The following is a 16,567-nucleotide window of genomic DNA, read 5'->3' as shown; positions in this document are numbered from 1 at the left end:
AATATACAGTGCAAGAGTAAACCTGACTTCAGGGATGTAAACCCTACTGGATGAGAATCTTTATGGATGGGGCCTGGAAAGCTGTATTTTTGCCCCATCCTTATTTCCTACCAGGTAATTGTAATTCTGTTTTGGAAAGAACTATTTTATGTAGATCATTCAAGTTGCAAATTGGATATTACACAGGGAGGGGAGAGACTGCAGGAGGAGACAATTATTCCTGAAGGGATGAGGGAATCCTGAACTCAAGCAGGAGCAGCCCTTAGCACATTATGTGCCATGATGTCTGCTGGGTACTTACAACGGGGCTAATGCTGGCACGGGGAGCTTTGAAGGGGCATCAGCAGAGCACCGTGCCACCTGTCTGTCAGTAAGTCTCAGGGTTCACGATCTTTATGAAAGTGACTGTCACTTCCCTCAGTTCACCCAGCAACTATTTATAGTGCAACTACATACCAGGCAGTGAGCTCGGCAGTGAGGACACACAGGTTCACAGGCAAAGAGCCTCACCTCATGAAGCTTACATTCTAGACAGGAGACAGTCAGTAAACAATCAGAAAAACAAGTGCACTACTGACTGTTAAGTTCTCTAAAGAGAAAAACCCCTTCACTCTATAGTTCCTAGTGCAGGCTGATGTTGGATGGAATAGAGGAAAGGCCTTCGAGTTGACAACTTAGTGGAGAACTGAGAGGTGGGAATGAAGCAGTGATTTGGAAGGCTGGAGGATGAGCCTTCCAAGGAGAGGCAAGAGCAAGTGCAAAGGCCCTGCAGTGGGAGGGAACCGAGTGGGGTGAAGACACAGGGAGGAGGAAGTATGGCCAGAGATCAGTGAGAAGGAAAGAGTAGAGTAGGGTAAGTTTGAAGAAGTTGGCAGGAGCCAGCTTATGGGAGATCTTGCAGGTCCTGAAAGTTTGGATTTTATTCCACACACAACAAAGTGTTTGCTTTAAAAGGAATCTCCTGACTACGGTGTGGAGAAAGTATAAAATTAAGTTTGGGGCTAGATGGACCCCAAGATCCCTGTCTGGCCCCAATAACCCATGGCAAGCTCCATGGGGTCCTCAGGAGTCCTCTTAGTAACTGTGGCTCCTATATCAACGACGCTCAATAGAAGTATCTGCAAAAACAGAACTGGTCTGTATCTGCATACAAGTGGCTCTTCAAACGTGGCTCGTGTGACTGCAGAACTGGATGTTAAATTTTATTCTATTTAATTTATTTACATTTACATAGCCACACGTGGCGAATGGCTATTATATCATTTTATCGGACAGCACAAGGCAGCTCTGAGCACCGAATGCCTGAGGATTTAGACTCCAAATCCTGAAGGCACGCCCTTCCCCCAATGTTGGGAGAGTGCGAGGGTATGCTGACCCCTAAAAGCAAACGCAAATCCCCCTCTGTGCATTTAGTCTTGCCAAGATGGAGAGTCTCAGGCGGGCCTTCTGAGCTGCTGCTTGTCACTGGGGACAACCACGTGCACGCAGTGCTGAGGCGCCCCACGCGCGTCCTCAGGGGAAGCCAGGCACTGAGAACAAAGGTTGTAGGACCGCTCTTTCAGGAACGCACCAGCTCCGCTAGCTCGCGGCAGCCAGCGCGGTCCACCCATTGGCGGGAGAGGACTCACCGCCTGCTCCGCAGCGGGACCGCGTAGACCTCAGCTCCCAGAGCAGCGCAGGTGGGCCAGGGAAGGAGGGAACCCAGGCAAGCCACCAGGCGGGATTGAGGGTTCGGGGACCCCTCGCCGCGCAGTCGCCTGTTTTTCACAGGGATGGGGGCGGGGGTGGCGCCGGCTGTCACCCGCACCGGATCTGCTTCCAGGGCTTGGTTTCGCTTTGCCTGGCTCTTGGCTAGGCCTGGCGCACCGCACGGAGCCGACCAGGTGGCAGCCGAGGAGTGGCGGGGGCTGGAGCCTTTAACCCTTTGGGAGCCCCTGCCCTCTCCCAGAGGGGGCGTCCCCGGATCAGGCCCGGTGCCCCGCAGCGCGCGTGGGTCCTGGCTGGCTGGAAGGAGGCCCTGACCTTGCTTTATCTCCCGTGCCAGGTCTGCACAAGGACTATGGGCGCCGCGCTGGGGACAGGCACGCGGCTGGCTCCCTGGCCGGGCCGGGCCTGCGGCGCCCTCCCGCGCTGGGCACCCTCCACGCCCGCCCAAGGCTGCCACTCCAAGCCCGGCCCGGCGCGCCCTGTGCCCCTGAAGAAGCGCGGATACGATGTCACCAGGAACCCTCATCTCAACAAGGTAATGGGCCCGAGGGCAGGACTGCCCGCGTTGCGGTCCCGTGGCTGCCGGAAAATTGCGCCCCGCCCCCTGGACCTGGAAAGGATCCTCCCGGCAGCCCTTCCAGCGGTTTTTCTGTTTTTGCCTTGCAGGGGCTTGTGACTTGGTTTGGCTTTCTTGTCCCTCCTCTCCCTTTTATGCGCGGAGAGAGGCGACCAGTAATGCAGGGAGCCTAATTTCTTCTGCAATAACAACATAGACCAGGTTTAGATCCTCGCGGTCAGTCTGACCTGTGGTCAGCTCTCTGCTTGATGCTTACTAATTTTGCTGGTCTGGGGCAGTTCATTTAACCTACATGAGTCCAGGTTTCCTTATCTGTAAAAGAGATATAATTGTCTCAGGAATGTTGTGAGATCTAAAGAGAAAAAGGGAGTAGAAAATGGGGGTACCTTAGCACAGTGCCTGGTACCCAGTGGGAGAATAAATAAGGTTGTGATTATTATTCTGGGAAAAAAATTAATTTGAGAGAAAGGACGGAAAACTCTAGACTTACAGAAATTTTAGAGCTTGCAGGAGCATTAGAGATCCTAGTTTAAACCTTTTCTTTTACAAAAAAGACAAAGGAAACTTGCCCAAGGTCACCAGCTAGTTAGTTCTGGCTCTGCCACTGGAATCCAGATCTCCAATGCTTTGGTCAAGTTCAACCCACCGCTAGCCCTTTTGTATTTGTTTCTGGGAATGGAGTTTAGTATATTTGGTTTAGAGGATTGGGTGAGAGAAATAGAAGCACGAGACTGAGATTTAAGTCCTGTCTCCCCCTACCTCCTCAAATTAACTCACACATCTCATTGAACTTATCTGAGGCTTAACTTTCTCCAGCCTAAAATAGATATGATAGACTCAACATTTCTATCTCATTTGGTTATTATGACAATAAAATGAATCACTGAACTTGAAATCATATTTTAAACTGTAGAAAGTGCTGAATAACAATTACTGCAAAATAAAAAATGTTTTATAATTGCTCTGACTCTGGATTGTGAAATTCAGGTGAGGCAATCTGTGTGGAAAAGATGTTTTTGAGAAGTAGGAGCAACTATATAATGTGAAGTATTGTGATTGTTTCCTGCAGAATTAATAGAAGCAGCTAAGGAAAAAAAAATCAACCTCTATCACATTGGACTCCTGCTCTTTCCAAAAGAAACCTCAAATTGTTTGGACACTACCACTTTCCAAAGTGTTCAAGGTGTTTGTTATCACCTTGAATTACTTCGCTAGTAAGCATTAGAAAATACAAACTGGCTTAAGCCCACAAAGGCTCCTTTAAAGAATCTAGAGGAAGGGTTGAACCAGAAGCCCAGATGGCGTTGCTCAAGATGCAGATTCTCTCTGGCTCTCTACTCTGCCTCTGCAAGGTCAGCTTCATCCTCAAGCTCTAGCCAGTGAAGTCTCTCACCTCATTATTGCCACAGTCCTCCATCTCCTGTTCTCACACCACATCATCCAGGAATAGAAAGATACTTTTTTCTGGTAGCTCTTGTGGAAGAGAAAAGACTCTTTCTCTGACGCCTCAGAAAGCGAATCCTTCTGCCTTATTGACTCTGATTAGATTCGCTCTTCCCAGTCCCCAACCAAAACCAATCACCAGTAATTAAAGCCAGTCAGAGCCCACCCCTGGAGTTAAAATAGGGTTTAAGGTAGGGTCACCCACACCATCTGACTTGGAATAAAGGGAATATAGATCCTCCCAGTAAATATGGGAGGATGTAAATATGGATCCAGTAAATATGGATACTGTCATCAGAAAGAGGAGGAATGGATGTGGAAAGCAAAACAATAAATTTCCACTACAGGTTTCAATCATTGTGAAAATAATTGCCTTAGAAGTACCGGCATGTTACTAACCAGCACTTACTGCTTTGTGAGTAGTTAAGAAAATGAAGGAAGATCTTTAAGTCTTTTTTTAAAACCTGGGTTTTGGTCCCCTGAAATCACTCTTGCCCCTGTCGTTTGCCTCTGATGTAAAATTTTTTCTCCCAAGTACTATAAATAAGTTGTTGATATGGTTTGGCCATGTCCCCATCCAAATCTCAACTTGAATTGTAATCCCCATAATCCCCACGTGTTGTTGAAGGTAATTGAATCGCGGGCGTGGTTCCCCCATGCTGTTCTCGTGATAATGAGTGAGTTCTCACGAGATCTGATGGTTTTATAAGTGCCTGGCACATTTCCCCTGCTGGCACTCATTCTCTCTCCTGCCACCCTGTGAAGAGGTGCCTTCTGCCAGGATTGTAAGTTTATTGAGACCTTTCCGGCCATGTGGAACTGTGAGTCGATCAAACCTCTTTTCCTTATCAATTACCCAGTCTTCGGTATTTCTTCACAGCAGTGTGAGAACAGACTAATACAGGTGTTATCCATAAATCTAGGGACCTGACCTTTCCATGATGTTAAACAACGTCTTTTCTGAAGTCAGTTGATTGTCTTGTCTAGGATGAGAAGGGTATCTAGAAGGAGGCTGACAGCCTGTTGGCATCCCCTATTCACTTACCCTTAGGGACAGAAGGGGAGCAACAGAGGGAGTGCTTCCTGGGAGGTGCTGTGAGTGCCCTTCTCTTCCCGCTGGAGTGCCACCCTCTGGCTGTTCTGTTGGTCTCCGGTGCTCAGAGAGTCTCCACGGAAGGCTTGAGCCTTGGTATTTTCCATCAGCCAGGTGGGAAGATAGTGCTGAGGTTAAATAGAACAATGAGCTTATTACTGCGGAAGCAAAATGGAAGTGCAGTTTTGAAAGAGTCTTCAGTGCCATGCTTAGTGTTCAGGTCTGTGGGTGGATTTTTTTCTGTTAGAAGGAGAGCCCTTCCAGGCCAGGGAATGAGTTCCATCCACCTGCATTTGGCATGGGGTAGTGCCTAAAAGATCTAGCAAGGGCATTAATATAAAAATTAACATTAAATTCTTGGAATGTGTTCACTAGATTTGCATCTCATTTCGACAGATTAGGAGTGGCATTTAAGTTGCAGCTGTATGACAGAGGGTGGTCAGGAGGTGGAATTCTCTGAGAGAAGAGGTGCCAACCAGGGCAAGCATTGCTGCTATTGTGCATTCACTGGGTTCTGGCACCAGCTGTGTCATGCTCTGGCCGCGGGATCTGTGATGAATCTCGTAAGCTCCTCTGTCCGTGTTACACTACTGCTTTAAGGATCATAGGAGACAGCCCCTGTGTGGTAGATATTAGGTGATAATGAGGATGATTTCCATAATTGGGGTAGGAAGGCCCCTCAGGGATGATCTAGTCTGGAATTGTTCAGACTATAAGTTACAAACTATGAGACATGAAATTAGCTTAGTGGATCTACCAGCAATTTTCTTAAAAGAAATGTATTAGAATGAAATAGAAAAATAGCAAATGCATTGAAATTAATAAAGATGGATATGTTATCAGGTCAGCATGTAAAATGACTATTTTTACTGTGGATTGTAGTAACAAAGTTTTTGAAAATCATTGTTCTCATCCAACATTCTCATTTTCCAAAGAAAACACAAGCCAAGGAAGAAGCCAAGCAACTCCACAGAGATTATCATTGGTCACAGAAGTGGACAGAGGCAACCTGCCTGCTGTATTTGAGTCTACTGAATAATGATGACAATTCACAACCGCATAGACTGATTTAGGCATATTCCTGATGGTGACAGAACTGATACTAGATGATTCCAAACTCCCTCGAGGAGCCTAGATTTTCTAAATGATGCAAATTAACTACCCATGAGCTTCTATTTTCTTTTTAAGACTAATATTCTGCCTTTTTTCTAAAATTTATGTAATAACCTCTTCTATTGTCCATACGGATTTGGCAACAGAGTAAATCTTTGGTTATATGAGCCATCTTTTACTCGCATTAAGTAGGCAACTATCAGCCCCATTTCACAGGGATACCTTCATAGGAAGATGCCATCCCCATTCTATAAGTGTAGCAACGTGTTGATGGGCCATCAACGTATTTCTGACCTCCATTTACCTATAGCATCTTTTAAGAAGAGCTGTCCTGTTCCCCACTTGCCAAACTAGATCTGAGTCCCCTCCTATTTTTCTTATCACACTGCTTCCTTCTGGCACTGAGCACACTACTACAATGGCTTGTTGGTTTGTCTTCCACACTCGACCATGAGGACAGAGACTCTGTCTTGTCATGTGGCATTCTCTCTGTCTGACTTGAAATGCTCAATAAATATTTGTTCTTTAAATGATTTCAGCCATGTCATGGCCCCTTTCCTCTCAACTTTATTAATCTTAATGTCACTACTTTACAGCCCAAAGATCTTGCTGCCTAAATAAATGGCTACATATGGCCCATTTTGGAGGAAATGCACCCACTTGACTCTCATCTTCCCAGACTTCAGGTCGTTTAACTGAAGGGGTGCGTTATTTCCCAGAACACACCAATCTTCCCCCTTTGATCCGTGTGCCAGCAGTGATTTTTTTGCTATGAAATTCCACTGATCCTTCACCTGCTTCTCTGCAGTTTTTTGATCTCTTGAGCTTGATAGTCAGGGAAAGAGTGAATGGAAAGTGTGCTTAGTGAAATCACTGTGATTATGGACCAGGACATTTCATGTAGTAGGGCCTCAGAGACTGCAAGGCACCATGGGTGATGGCCTTCCCAGGTGGACTTGATATATTTAGAGCAGTAAACCTGCAAAGGCTTGATGCACAGTGCTGCAGTGTTGGCTGTACATCTGAGACTGCACAGGTTTCAGCTGAATCCCTTCTGTATTCAATGATGATTTATTAGACTCCCACACAGCTAGGATTTGCCTTTGAATAAAGTATATGATTTTGTTCTCTGCTAGCTTAGAACTTGATCTTGTCTCCTTTGGATAAGGGGAGGTTGTTATCATGGACTTTGGCTCATCAATCAATCAGGAGATGGTAAGTGGGTTGTATGGATAATTAGAAGTTTATTGGTGATGCTGTTTTTTGCCTGGAAGGCAGATTACATAATATATCTTCTCGAGACCTCTGCTTCAGGTATGATGTAGAATTATGCCTCCCAGTTGAGAGAAGCAGTGGATCATTGGGTAAATATTAGCTCCGTAAGTGGCAATTTACTCTAGATTTGAGCTTGTGCAATGACTCAGGGCATTGAAGCTCAAATACTGTTCAGATATGTTGGAACAAACTAGCAGAGGCAGGTTGAAATTAAATTTTACTCTGTTGAATACTGTCCTAACTTCACAGGATTGGTAACTATTGGTATTGGGGCTTTGTTTTTAGAACAGCTCAAAGAATGTTTATTACTTGCTACAGGTTAGGCAGTGACAACAATGTGAACCCCAGATACAGAGGCTTAAACAAGATAGAAGTATATTTCTGTTATGAACAAGTCTGGGCAAGAAATCGTGAGTTGATGTGTGGTTTGACTTTGTTTCTCTGCCATCCAGTATGCATTTTACATTTCAAAGTCCAGTATGACAGGTCTCACCTCTGCTATCAATTCCATGCAGAAGTCAATTGGGAAGGGGAAATCCCTTTTAAGGGCACAACTTGGAAGTTATAAATATCACTTCCACTTACATTCAGTTGGCCAGAAGTTGGTCATATACTACATTTAGCTGCAAGAGAACACGGAAAATGTAATCTTTGGCTGGGCACCCATGTATTCAGCTAAAAATTCTACATTATTAAATAAAGGGAAAATGGAAATTGAAGATACTACCACAAAATGTTGATATGAAGCTTTCATTGTTTTACTCTGTCAATTTTACCCCAGCCTTTAAAAATTTGTTTCTCTATATCCCCACTACCATCACCCTTTTTCACTCCTTTGCCATCTCATATCTAGATTATGCAAGAACCTCTGAATTGATCTCCCAATTTCCAGTCTTCTTCAGTCTTCAGTCTTCTCCTGTGTCTGTTAACCATATCTTGAGATGCTAAGATCTTGGTCCTATCCTTGACCACTCTCTTTCTTTCAGACCCCTTATGGAATCCACCAGAAAATCCTGTTGCTCTGTCTTCAGACTAAATCTGGAATCCAGCCCCTGTTCACCATGGGTCCCCACTGATTGAAACCACCAGCATCTCTCTGCTTAATGCCTGCAGCAGCCTCCTGGCTGGTCTCCTTTCTTTCCCTTTAGCTCCTTTTATTTTCAACACAATGGCCACGGTGATTTTTTTAAAACTAAGTTTCAACATGTCACTCTTTCTTAAAACCTGGCCATATCCAAGTCTAAATGATGCCTTTCACATTGACGCTCTCTAACTTCATTTCTTGCTACTCTTCTCTGCCTCACTCACTGCCTCAACCCCATTGGCCTCCTCAGTCAGTTGTGCTCCTACCCAGACTTTGCACTGGCTGGTCCTCCTTCCTAGAGCACACCACCCCTCCATAGCCACATAGTTAACTCCCTCCCTTTTTCAAGGTTTCTCACTTTCTCAATGGGAGCTGCTTTGACTGACACATGTCAAGTCATGAACAGTCCTTTCAACCTTCTTGCTCCCCCTACACATCCTACTTTCCCCCATAGTATTTGACACTTCCTCACATGCTATCTGCTTACTTAGTATGTCTATTGCTTATTGTCCGTTCATTCCTACTGTGATTTAAGATCCACTGAGTCAGGAACTTTGTCTGTTCATTGATATATCACAGGTACTTAGTTGGTGCTCGTAAGCAGTTAGTGAATGAGTGAGTCATTCAAAGAGACGTCTGCTGAGGCTCCCTCCTCTCGTCTCTTCCTTTCACCCTTCCTTTTGCCAGAGCCCCTTCTTTCACCCTGGTGACTCTTGTCCCCCAATGCCCCCATCTGTGGTGCTGACATGCCCATCTGGAGTGTGAATACATCTTACATCAGCCCTTTGGGTGCCCAGAGGCCCACTACAGAATGAAGTGCTGGAGGAGCATAGCACAGAGATGTTAACTCTATCTCCAGCTTTAAGCAGAGCCCAGGGAAGAAGGAGCTCCTATTCAGAAGACACAGGTGGTGCCTTGGAACCAGAGGTAGACAGGGACAATTCTCGAGCCCACGGAAACCACAAAAGGAGATGTTTAGGAAATAGACCAGAGGTAGGAGACCCCAGCATCTGTCAGCATCTCTAACTTCCTGGAACTCCCACCCTCCACTCTGAATCCTTGGAGACTTCATTCCCACTCAGAATTTCTGTATTTCCACTGTTCTGTAGGACCCCTATAAAAGTCAAAGGAAACCACTCAGAGCCTTTTCTCCCAGGGGTCTGAAAATCAAAGAAGTATGGAATGGCGTGTCAGGAACACAAGAGGGAGATTTGCTGTTCCTGGAACCTGAAGATGACACTCAGAAAGTGTTTTCTCATAGGCATGTTGTAAATAACTGAATCATCCTCCAGAGAAAATATGTCTTGTGTTAAGTAAGCATTTGTGTAATCATTATTAAGACTTTAGAAACATTGGCTTATGTTAATGAATGCTTAATTCAAATTGCAAAATACTAAGTGGACTGTATACTCATGAATGTTATTGGAAAATGATAGAAATATTAAAGGGCTTGGAAGTAAATGTGTGAACATGATTGTGTTACGTCAGTGAGATTACGGGAGATTTATTTCCTCCTTATGTACTTGTCCTTTAATGTTCCATTTTCTTTTCAATTTTAGGTTACAGTTTCTGTTGGAAATTGTTTCTAGAGCCAAGTAAATAATATTCAGACCAACTCTGGGAAGCTGGCCCATCTGTAATATATAGGTGAAGATCCCTCTGAAGTAGTGTCCTTTCAAGCTTTTATTATTAGTTATCTTCAAGAGGCAATAAAGTAATAACAAAATGTAATAACAAAATGTTAACAGAGGAGCCTGCTGCCTGTTCTAATGGCAATTGTAAACAGCAATATCTAGATTACGTCAGCAGCAGCGCTGAAGGGCAAATCCCATACAGAAATATGTGTTTTGCCCATCTTAAGTCAGTCTAAGTCTGGACTCTATATATGGCATAATTTTGGACACTTTTTCAGGATCATCTCTAGTCTCCCTGTTTCCAATTTCTCTTGGCCTTTGTGGACTCTGAGGTTTATGGCCTTATTTTACTTCACATTTTTGTCATTTCTACCAAAGGTTTCTTTTATCATCTACTCTCTTCTTTCCAAATGTCAGTATTATAGTGAGAGGAGGGGGAAAGGCCTTTTGGTTTCTATGGCCATTGCAAAAGGATCTCTAATGTGCAGCACTTTTGTTTGCAAAGTCATGGATTACAGTGAGTTTCAAAAACCTTCACTTTGATGTGTAGAAAGTATATCGGGAAATCCTTTGGGGTGGTGTCCAACTGCCTCTCTGATGTAGAGCACAAAAGATGCTCTATGATTGTGATGAAAATGTGATGGATATCCTACAGTTGGGGGTGCCGAGGTCAGTGGTTAAAAGCATGTATTCATTTTGTATCTGAAAGGTTGCCATGCAGCCCGGTTAAAACACAATTCCTACCAAAAGGACACAGTAAAGAGTAAAATGCACCCAGTCATTTGAGGAGAGGGATTTTTGATGGAAAGATCCACAGCTTTTGAGAAACTTAAATAAGAGAAAGTCAGAGCTGCATTGGCTTTCTAAAAGTGATTCTTGAAAACTAGAGGGATTTTAGAAGATACAGTTGAATGATAAGCAACATGAGATTATTATTTTTTAAAAGCATTGTGTCTGGATTCTGTGTCGTCGTTTGGTAGTGAGCTACATGAAGTCCATTACTTAATTGGTCCTGAAACATCTTCCCCTATGGTGTGGAATTCTGGAGAAGGCAGGCTCTGTTGCTTCCTTTGTTTTGTTCTATTTTGCTTTGCTCTTTTAGAAAACTGAAGGAGGGAGTCCACATCTCTACAAATTGGCATAGCTTCTGAATTATAAGGCTGCCCAGGGACTTCCCCAACAGGAGAGGGATTGCCAAGTGTACAGTGGAGCTAGGGTTCCAATGAAAATAGACATTCTCCATTCCTCTTTCTCTGGTTTTGACAAAGGTGTTGAAGATTCCAATCCAGATTCCTACTATACTGAGTTTTCTTTGGTAACATTATGGAGGGAAGTCAAGTAATAACAGCTAATGTTTTTAGGTCATACAGTGTGCCAGGAATTGTTCTAAGCAGTTTATATATGTTAACCCATTTAATTCAATACTACAACATTTTGAGGTAGACACTGTTATTATATTATTCCTGTTTTAAATTTTATTTCCATTTTTACTTTTTTTAGAGACAGGGTCTTGCTCTGTCACCCAGGCTGGAGTGCAGTGGCACAATCACAGTTCACTGCAGCCTCGAACTCTTGGGCTCAAGCGACCCTCCCACCTCAGCCACCCAAGTAGCTGGGACTGCAGGGGCAAGCTACCATGCTCAGCTAATTTAAAAAATTAATTTTTTGTAGAGACAAGGTCTCGTTATATTGGCCAGGCTGGTCTTGAACTCCTGGCCTCAAGTGATCCTCCCACCTCAGCCCTCAGACACTGTTATTCTTATATTACAGAGGAGAAAACTGAGGCATAAGGTTAGCTAACTTGTCCTAGGTCATACAACTCATAGTGGCAGAACTGAGTCTTGAACCCAGGCCATCTGATTTTAGGGCGCATCCCTAGGCTGCACTAGCACTTCTAGTGTGCAGGTTCCCTCTGGCTTGGGACTAGTGCATGAAGTCTGATGTGCTGTGGTCTTTCCAGAGAAATACCTAGGGTATTCCCTGTTCCCTACTGTGGGCTTCTGACTAGCTTTTTTCACTTCCACTGGCTCTGTTAGAATTGTAGATTCTTAGAGCTGGAGAGAACTTTAAAGATCACTGGATGCCTTTTTCTCACCCTCTAAATTTGTGTAATTCTCCCAAGACTCATTTGTTTGTTTAATTTCTTCAGTAGTTATTTTCTGAGTTCCTGTTTAGTTTTAGGCAGTGGAGACACTGTGGTCAATATAATACAATTCTCTACCTTGAAGGAGCTTACAGTGTAGGAAGGGTACGGGTGAGGACCAGTTAGTAAGGGACAGTTCTAATTCAGCGGGTAGATGTAATGAGAGGTGCATTCATACAAGGACTATGGAAGCATGGAAGAGAGGTGCAGAAACACTTCCAATGGCAGTGTTGGCAAAGCTGACACCCATGGAAGTGTCAGAGGTGGTAGATGAAGATGGTGGAGGAGAAGCTACTTAGGTCAGATCATGAGAGAGAATGGCATTGTCTCTGAGTATAGTCACCCATTACTTTTGTAGCTGAATGTGCAGAAATTGAGCAATAGACATGTACCCTGTAAGAGACCTCATCTTCAGAGAACTGAATAATATGACATTTCTAACTCTACAAATAGAATTAAAGACATCTCTCCAGTACTTTGACATGCTCTTTGGTCTTGTTCTTTCCTTCACTTTTATGTTGTACAATGCCTGGGTGCCCCATCTACACTGGGTCCACTTAAAAACTTTGGCATGCTTCAGGGTTTGGCACCTCCAGGGTCACCTCCGCTATGATGGCCTCCTCAATAATGCCACATGGAAGTGACTCATTCATGCTCTACATTCCTTTGACATTTAGCATTTGTAGTAGTCATGGCTCTTTCCACATTTGGCCTCAGTGTACACTTATTAGCACATGTATCGCCATCACGTGCATGTGTTTTCTTCAGATCCAGGATACTGTCTTGGGCATCTCATAGCCAGCATGCAATGTCTTCCTCATAGTATAACCTCAATAAAAATTAGTTACGTGAATTACTTCTACATCCCCTTCTCCTTGATGTATCAGAAACTATGTGGTGAAGACTGATGATACACCAGCCCCATCTGTCAGCTGTTTTGAAAAGATGGTGAAAATCTTGACCTGACACTTTTAGATCACTCCATAGGGCTTGGAGAATTCTGAAAGCCACAAAAATCTTTTATTTTATCATACAAATTTTGGAGATACATTTCTTTAAGAGAGTTTTCTGTTCTGATGCTATGCCAGGTGCACTTCTTTATAGCAAAGATGCTATTCTTTATAAAGAATAGCATCTTTGTGATGAGATTATCAATTCTCATCCTTGGGCTGCTTTAAAGACGTTAAATTTAGACCTGTCGTAACTTGCAACAGGTTAGAGGATTTGGGGAGGAAAGGAAAGTAGTCAGCTAGAATCAATTTTGTGTGACCCCCTCAAGGGGCATAGCTGTGACCAGGTATTAGGCAGCAGAGCTCACTGGCTAAAAATCGAGGGATTTCGAGTCAGAAAAATCCAAGATTCCAATCCCAGCTCTGCCATTCACTAGATATGGGATATTTCTCTGAACCTCCATTTCCTTGTCCATGAAAGGGATGACAGTAAAACATATCTACTTGACAAGTTGCTATAATGATTAAGTGAAGTAATGTATGTAAAGCAGATGGTAAGTGTCCAATTAGTTCTTGATTAATCCACATCCTAAAGCTTCTGTTCCATTCCTAACATATTGTGAAGCCCTGTGTGGGCTGCAGAAGTCACAGATGTGATAGAGTTTAGATCTGCTACATGCCCCCTGAGAACATCCAGTCCAGAAGGAGAGGGAAAGACTGAAGGATCAAACTCATTCTCCACGGCCATGGGCTACATCTAATTTTGGCAGACTTAAAGGAGAGGAGTGAGTCAGAAGAGGCAGACTGGGTGGAGACTTCAGTGATGATTTCCCAGTACTGGATAGAGCTTAAGCCTGGATAATCCAGACATTTGCCTGAGAGAAGCTTAAATTAAAATGTCACTAGCAGCAGAAATTCAAGTGTCATTTAAAGAGCTAGTAGTTCTGGAAGTTGAAGCTGGTGTTGAGGATAGTGGATATCATCAGCAGTCTCAGGATTTTGTCCCAGCATTTTGGCACATTCTAACCAATGTTTAAAAACTAACTTTAAAAAAATAGATCCAGCTAAATTTGCATCTATCTATCGATCCATCCATCCATCCATCCATCCATTCAGCTATCATCTATGTCTCTATCTACTTACCTGCCTGTCACTATTATAATGCTTCCAGTCTCATGAGATTCTGACAGTGAGACAGCAAGTTAAGAGAATGTCTATTATGGTAATTTAGGATAAAAGTTAAAATGTTGTTTCATAGCCAGCTAAATAGGGCATGGCTGGGCCAACTTCACCCAGCTAGCAGTTAGATTGGGCAGGAAGTTTTAAGATAGTCTCCATCCACACTGCTACAGGTAGTTAATAAATACTTGTATACGCAGCGTGAACCAAACTTTTCTCCTCTGTTGGAACACAAGATGATCATCCCCCCAGAAGACAAAAAGGTCATCTTGACTAGGCTTTAGGCTTTGGGCAGATAATATCCTAACATTTTATCACTATTCTACATAAGTTTTCAGAGGCCCTGAGGGGTTGATGTCCTGTCCAGGAAGTAAGTGGTAGAGGGTAACTCCCTCCTTGAGTGATGTCTGTCTCTTATACCTACCATCTTTGAAAGGTAGCTCTTTGCCTGCCATCCTGAAATAGGGTCTTGAATCAGCCTCAGTCAACTTAGGCAGAGGGCTTTTGAGTCTCTCCATAGAAAAACTTGAATATTAAACAATGCAGATGAAGTGCCTTAATATTAAACAATGTTGTATGTTGCAAACCTAAGCATCTGTTGAGGTAGCTCCTGCTGTCACTCTTGTGTGTCCATTTGTGATGATTGTATGAGTTCCCAGTTACCACCCTCCTTTTGAATTTTATGTATTTCTTTGCAGTAACATGATCTTGAAAACATTCCACAAACTGACAGAAAGCTTAGCCCTCGTGTCATACTCTCCTTTCTTATCTCTTTTATTTTTGGTCTATTCTAGGCAGTAGGTATTTGTTTTGACTGGTAAAATCACTTGAGGTCACAAGGACAGTGAATAGCAATGCAGTTGCTGTTGATGAAACAGGAGTAGGGATGGTTGGTGTAGAGAAAAACCTATTAATAGCCATTTTTAGAAACAGACTTTTAAATCCACCCATCAGAGTTGAATGATTTCCCCTGTTCTCATACTCCCAGAGCTGGCAGCAGTTTCTCCTAACATCTGAGAAGCCTCGGGAGATGCCTAGCCATGCTTGTGGGAGGTGATGACATGGGTGCCAGTGGGGCAGCTGGCCAGGTGGTGCTAGGAGCGAGGGTCTGCCAAGCAGAGGGGCAGTCCTGCCTCTGGTAACTGGCCTTGACTGCAGGACTGGAGGGCCCAAGCTGCTCTCTTGTTGACTGAGCTATTCAGTGTTCTGTGATCTACTACTGTCAACTGGACAAAGAGTCAGCTGCCTCCTCTGGGGCTCAAAATTACTGGCACAATCACATTAAAAATAACAATCACTTATATAATGCCTACTGTGCCAGTTACTCTTATAGGTGTGTTACGTGTATTATTTGCAAGCAGAGGAAAAATTGCAGGCTGGGTGAGGTGGCTCACGCCTATAATCCAAGCACTTTGGGAGGCCGAGGTGGGTGGATCACTTGAGCTCTGGAGTTGGAGACCAGGCTGGACAACATGATGAAACTCCATCTCTACTAAAAATACAAAAATTAGTTGAGCCGGTGGAGCATGCCTGTAATCCTAGCTACTCAGGTGGCTGACGCAGGAGAATCACTTGAACTTGGGAGGCGGAGGTTGCAGTAAGCCAAGATCGCGCCACTGCACTCCAGCCTGGGCAAAAACATGAGACTCTGTCTCAAAAATTTAAAAAAAGATTTGTAAGGAAGGTAAACTTTGCCGGTGTCTCTTCCATCTCCTGTTTTCATGGCCTCTTCTTCCTTATAGACTGCCTCATATATGAGGCATATCCTGAGGTTCTTCATGGTACCCCTAAGATGCCGAGGGTTGCCAACCTAAGACCTATTCATCTTACATTATTCTGCTTACTGTCCTAGAACTCATGTCTTCTTTACTTTCACCCCTGAATCCTTGTCCATCCAATCATCCAACCAATGTTTATTGAGCACCTGCTATCTTCTAGATGCTGTGAGGTATCGAGAATAACATCATAAGCTTGCCAGCTATGATTCTTCTTATTGTTGAGTGTACAATCTAGTGAGAAAGATAGATAATAAATAAGTGAACAAACAACATTATAAAATGGTTATTATTATTTTTTCTAAAGGAAAATGGTACCTCAGGAGTCTTTCTTCTAGTTTGACCACAAGTTAATACTGTGGCCAGCATGTAATTGGGAACTGCAGATCAGCATTATCTTTTATTATTATTATTATTATTATTATTATTATTATTCTGAAGTTCTGGGATACATGTGCAGAATGTGCAGTTGTGTTACATAGGTATACATGTGCCATGGTGGTTTGCTGCACCCATCAACCCATCATCTACATTAGGTATTTCTCCTAATGCTATCCCTCCCCTTGCTCCCACCCCCCACTGACAGGTTCCAAT

At 43.7% G+C, this 16,567-nt stretch overlaps 1 protein-coding gene and 1 long non-coding RNA gene across 3 annotated transcripts in view; one reads left to right on the top strand and one right to left on the bottom strand.

The window, feature by feature from the left end:
* LOC119626598 (uncharacterized) overlaps positions 1-2,064 on the bottom strand; it is a 62,713-nt gene extending 60,649 nt beyond the window's left edge. For both annotated transcript variants that reach the window (XR_012094330.1, XR_005242760.2), the window contains exon 1: positions 1,629-2,064. This is a non-coding gene — a long non-coding RNA (uncharacterized lncRNA). The remainder of the gene's footprint in view (positions 1-1,628) is intronic.
* The window catches only part of ME3 (malic enzyme 3), a 225,187-nt gene continuing 210,024 nt past the window's right edge, over positions 1,405-16,567 (top strand). The window contains exons 1-2 of the mRNA XM_008020439.3: positions 1,405-1,679; positions 2,045-2,242. Coding sequence (XP_008018630.1) covers positions 2,060-2,242 — 183 coding nt within the window. The 5' untranslated portion in view covers positions 1,405-1,679; positions 2,045-2,059. The remainder of the gene's footprint in view (positions 1,680-2,044; positions 2,243-16,567) is intronic.

This window comes from Chlorocebus sabaeus, chromosome 1 (genome assembly GCF_047675955.1).
Source record: "Chlorocebus sabaeus isolate Y175 chromosome 1, mChlSab1.0.hap1, whole genome shotgun sequence".
NCBI classification, from domain to species: Eukaryota; Metazoa; Chordata; class Mammalia; order Primates; family Cercopithecidae; genus Chlorocebus; species Chlorocebus sabaeus.
The sequence above is the reverse complement of the archived record's forward strand: the minus strand, read 5'-3'. Positions and strand labels throughout refer to the sequence as shown.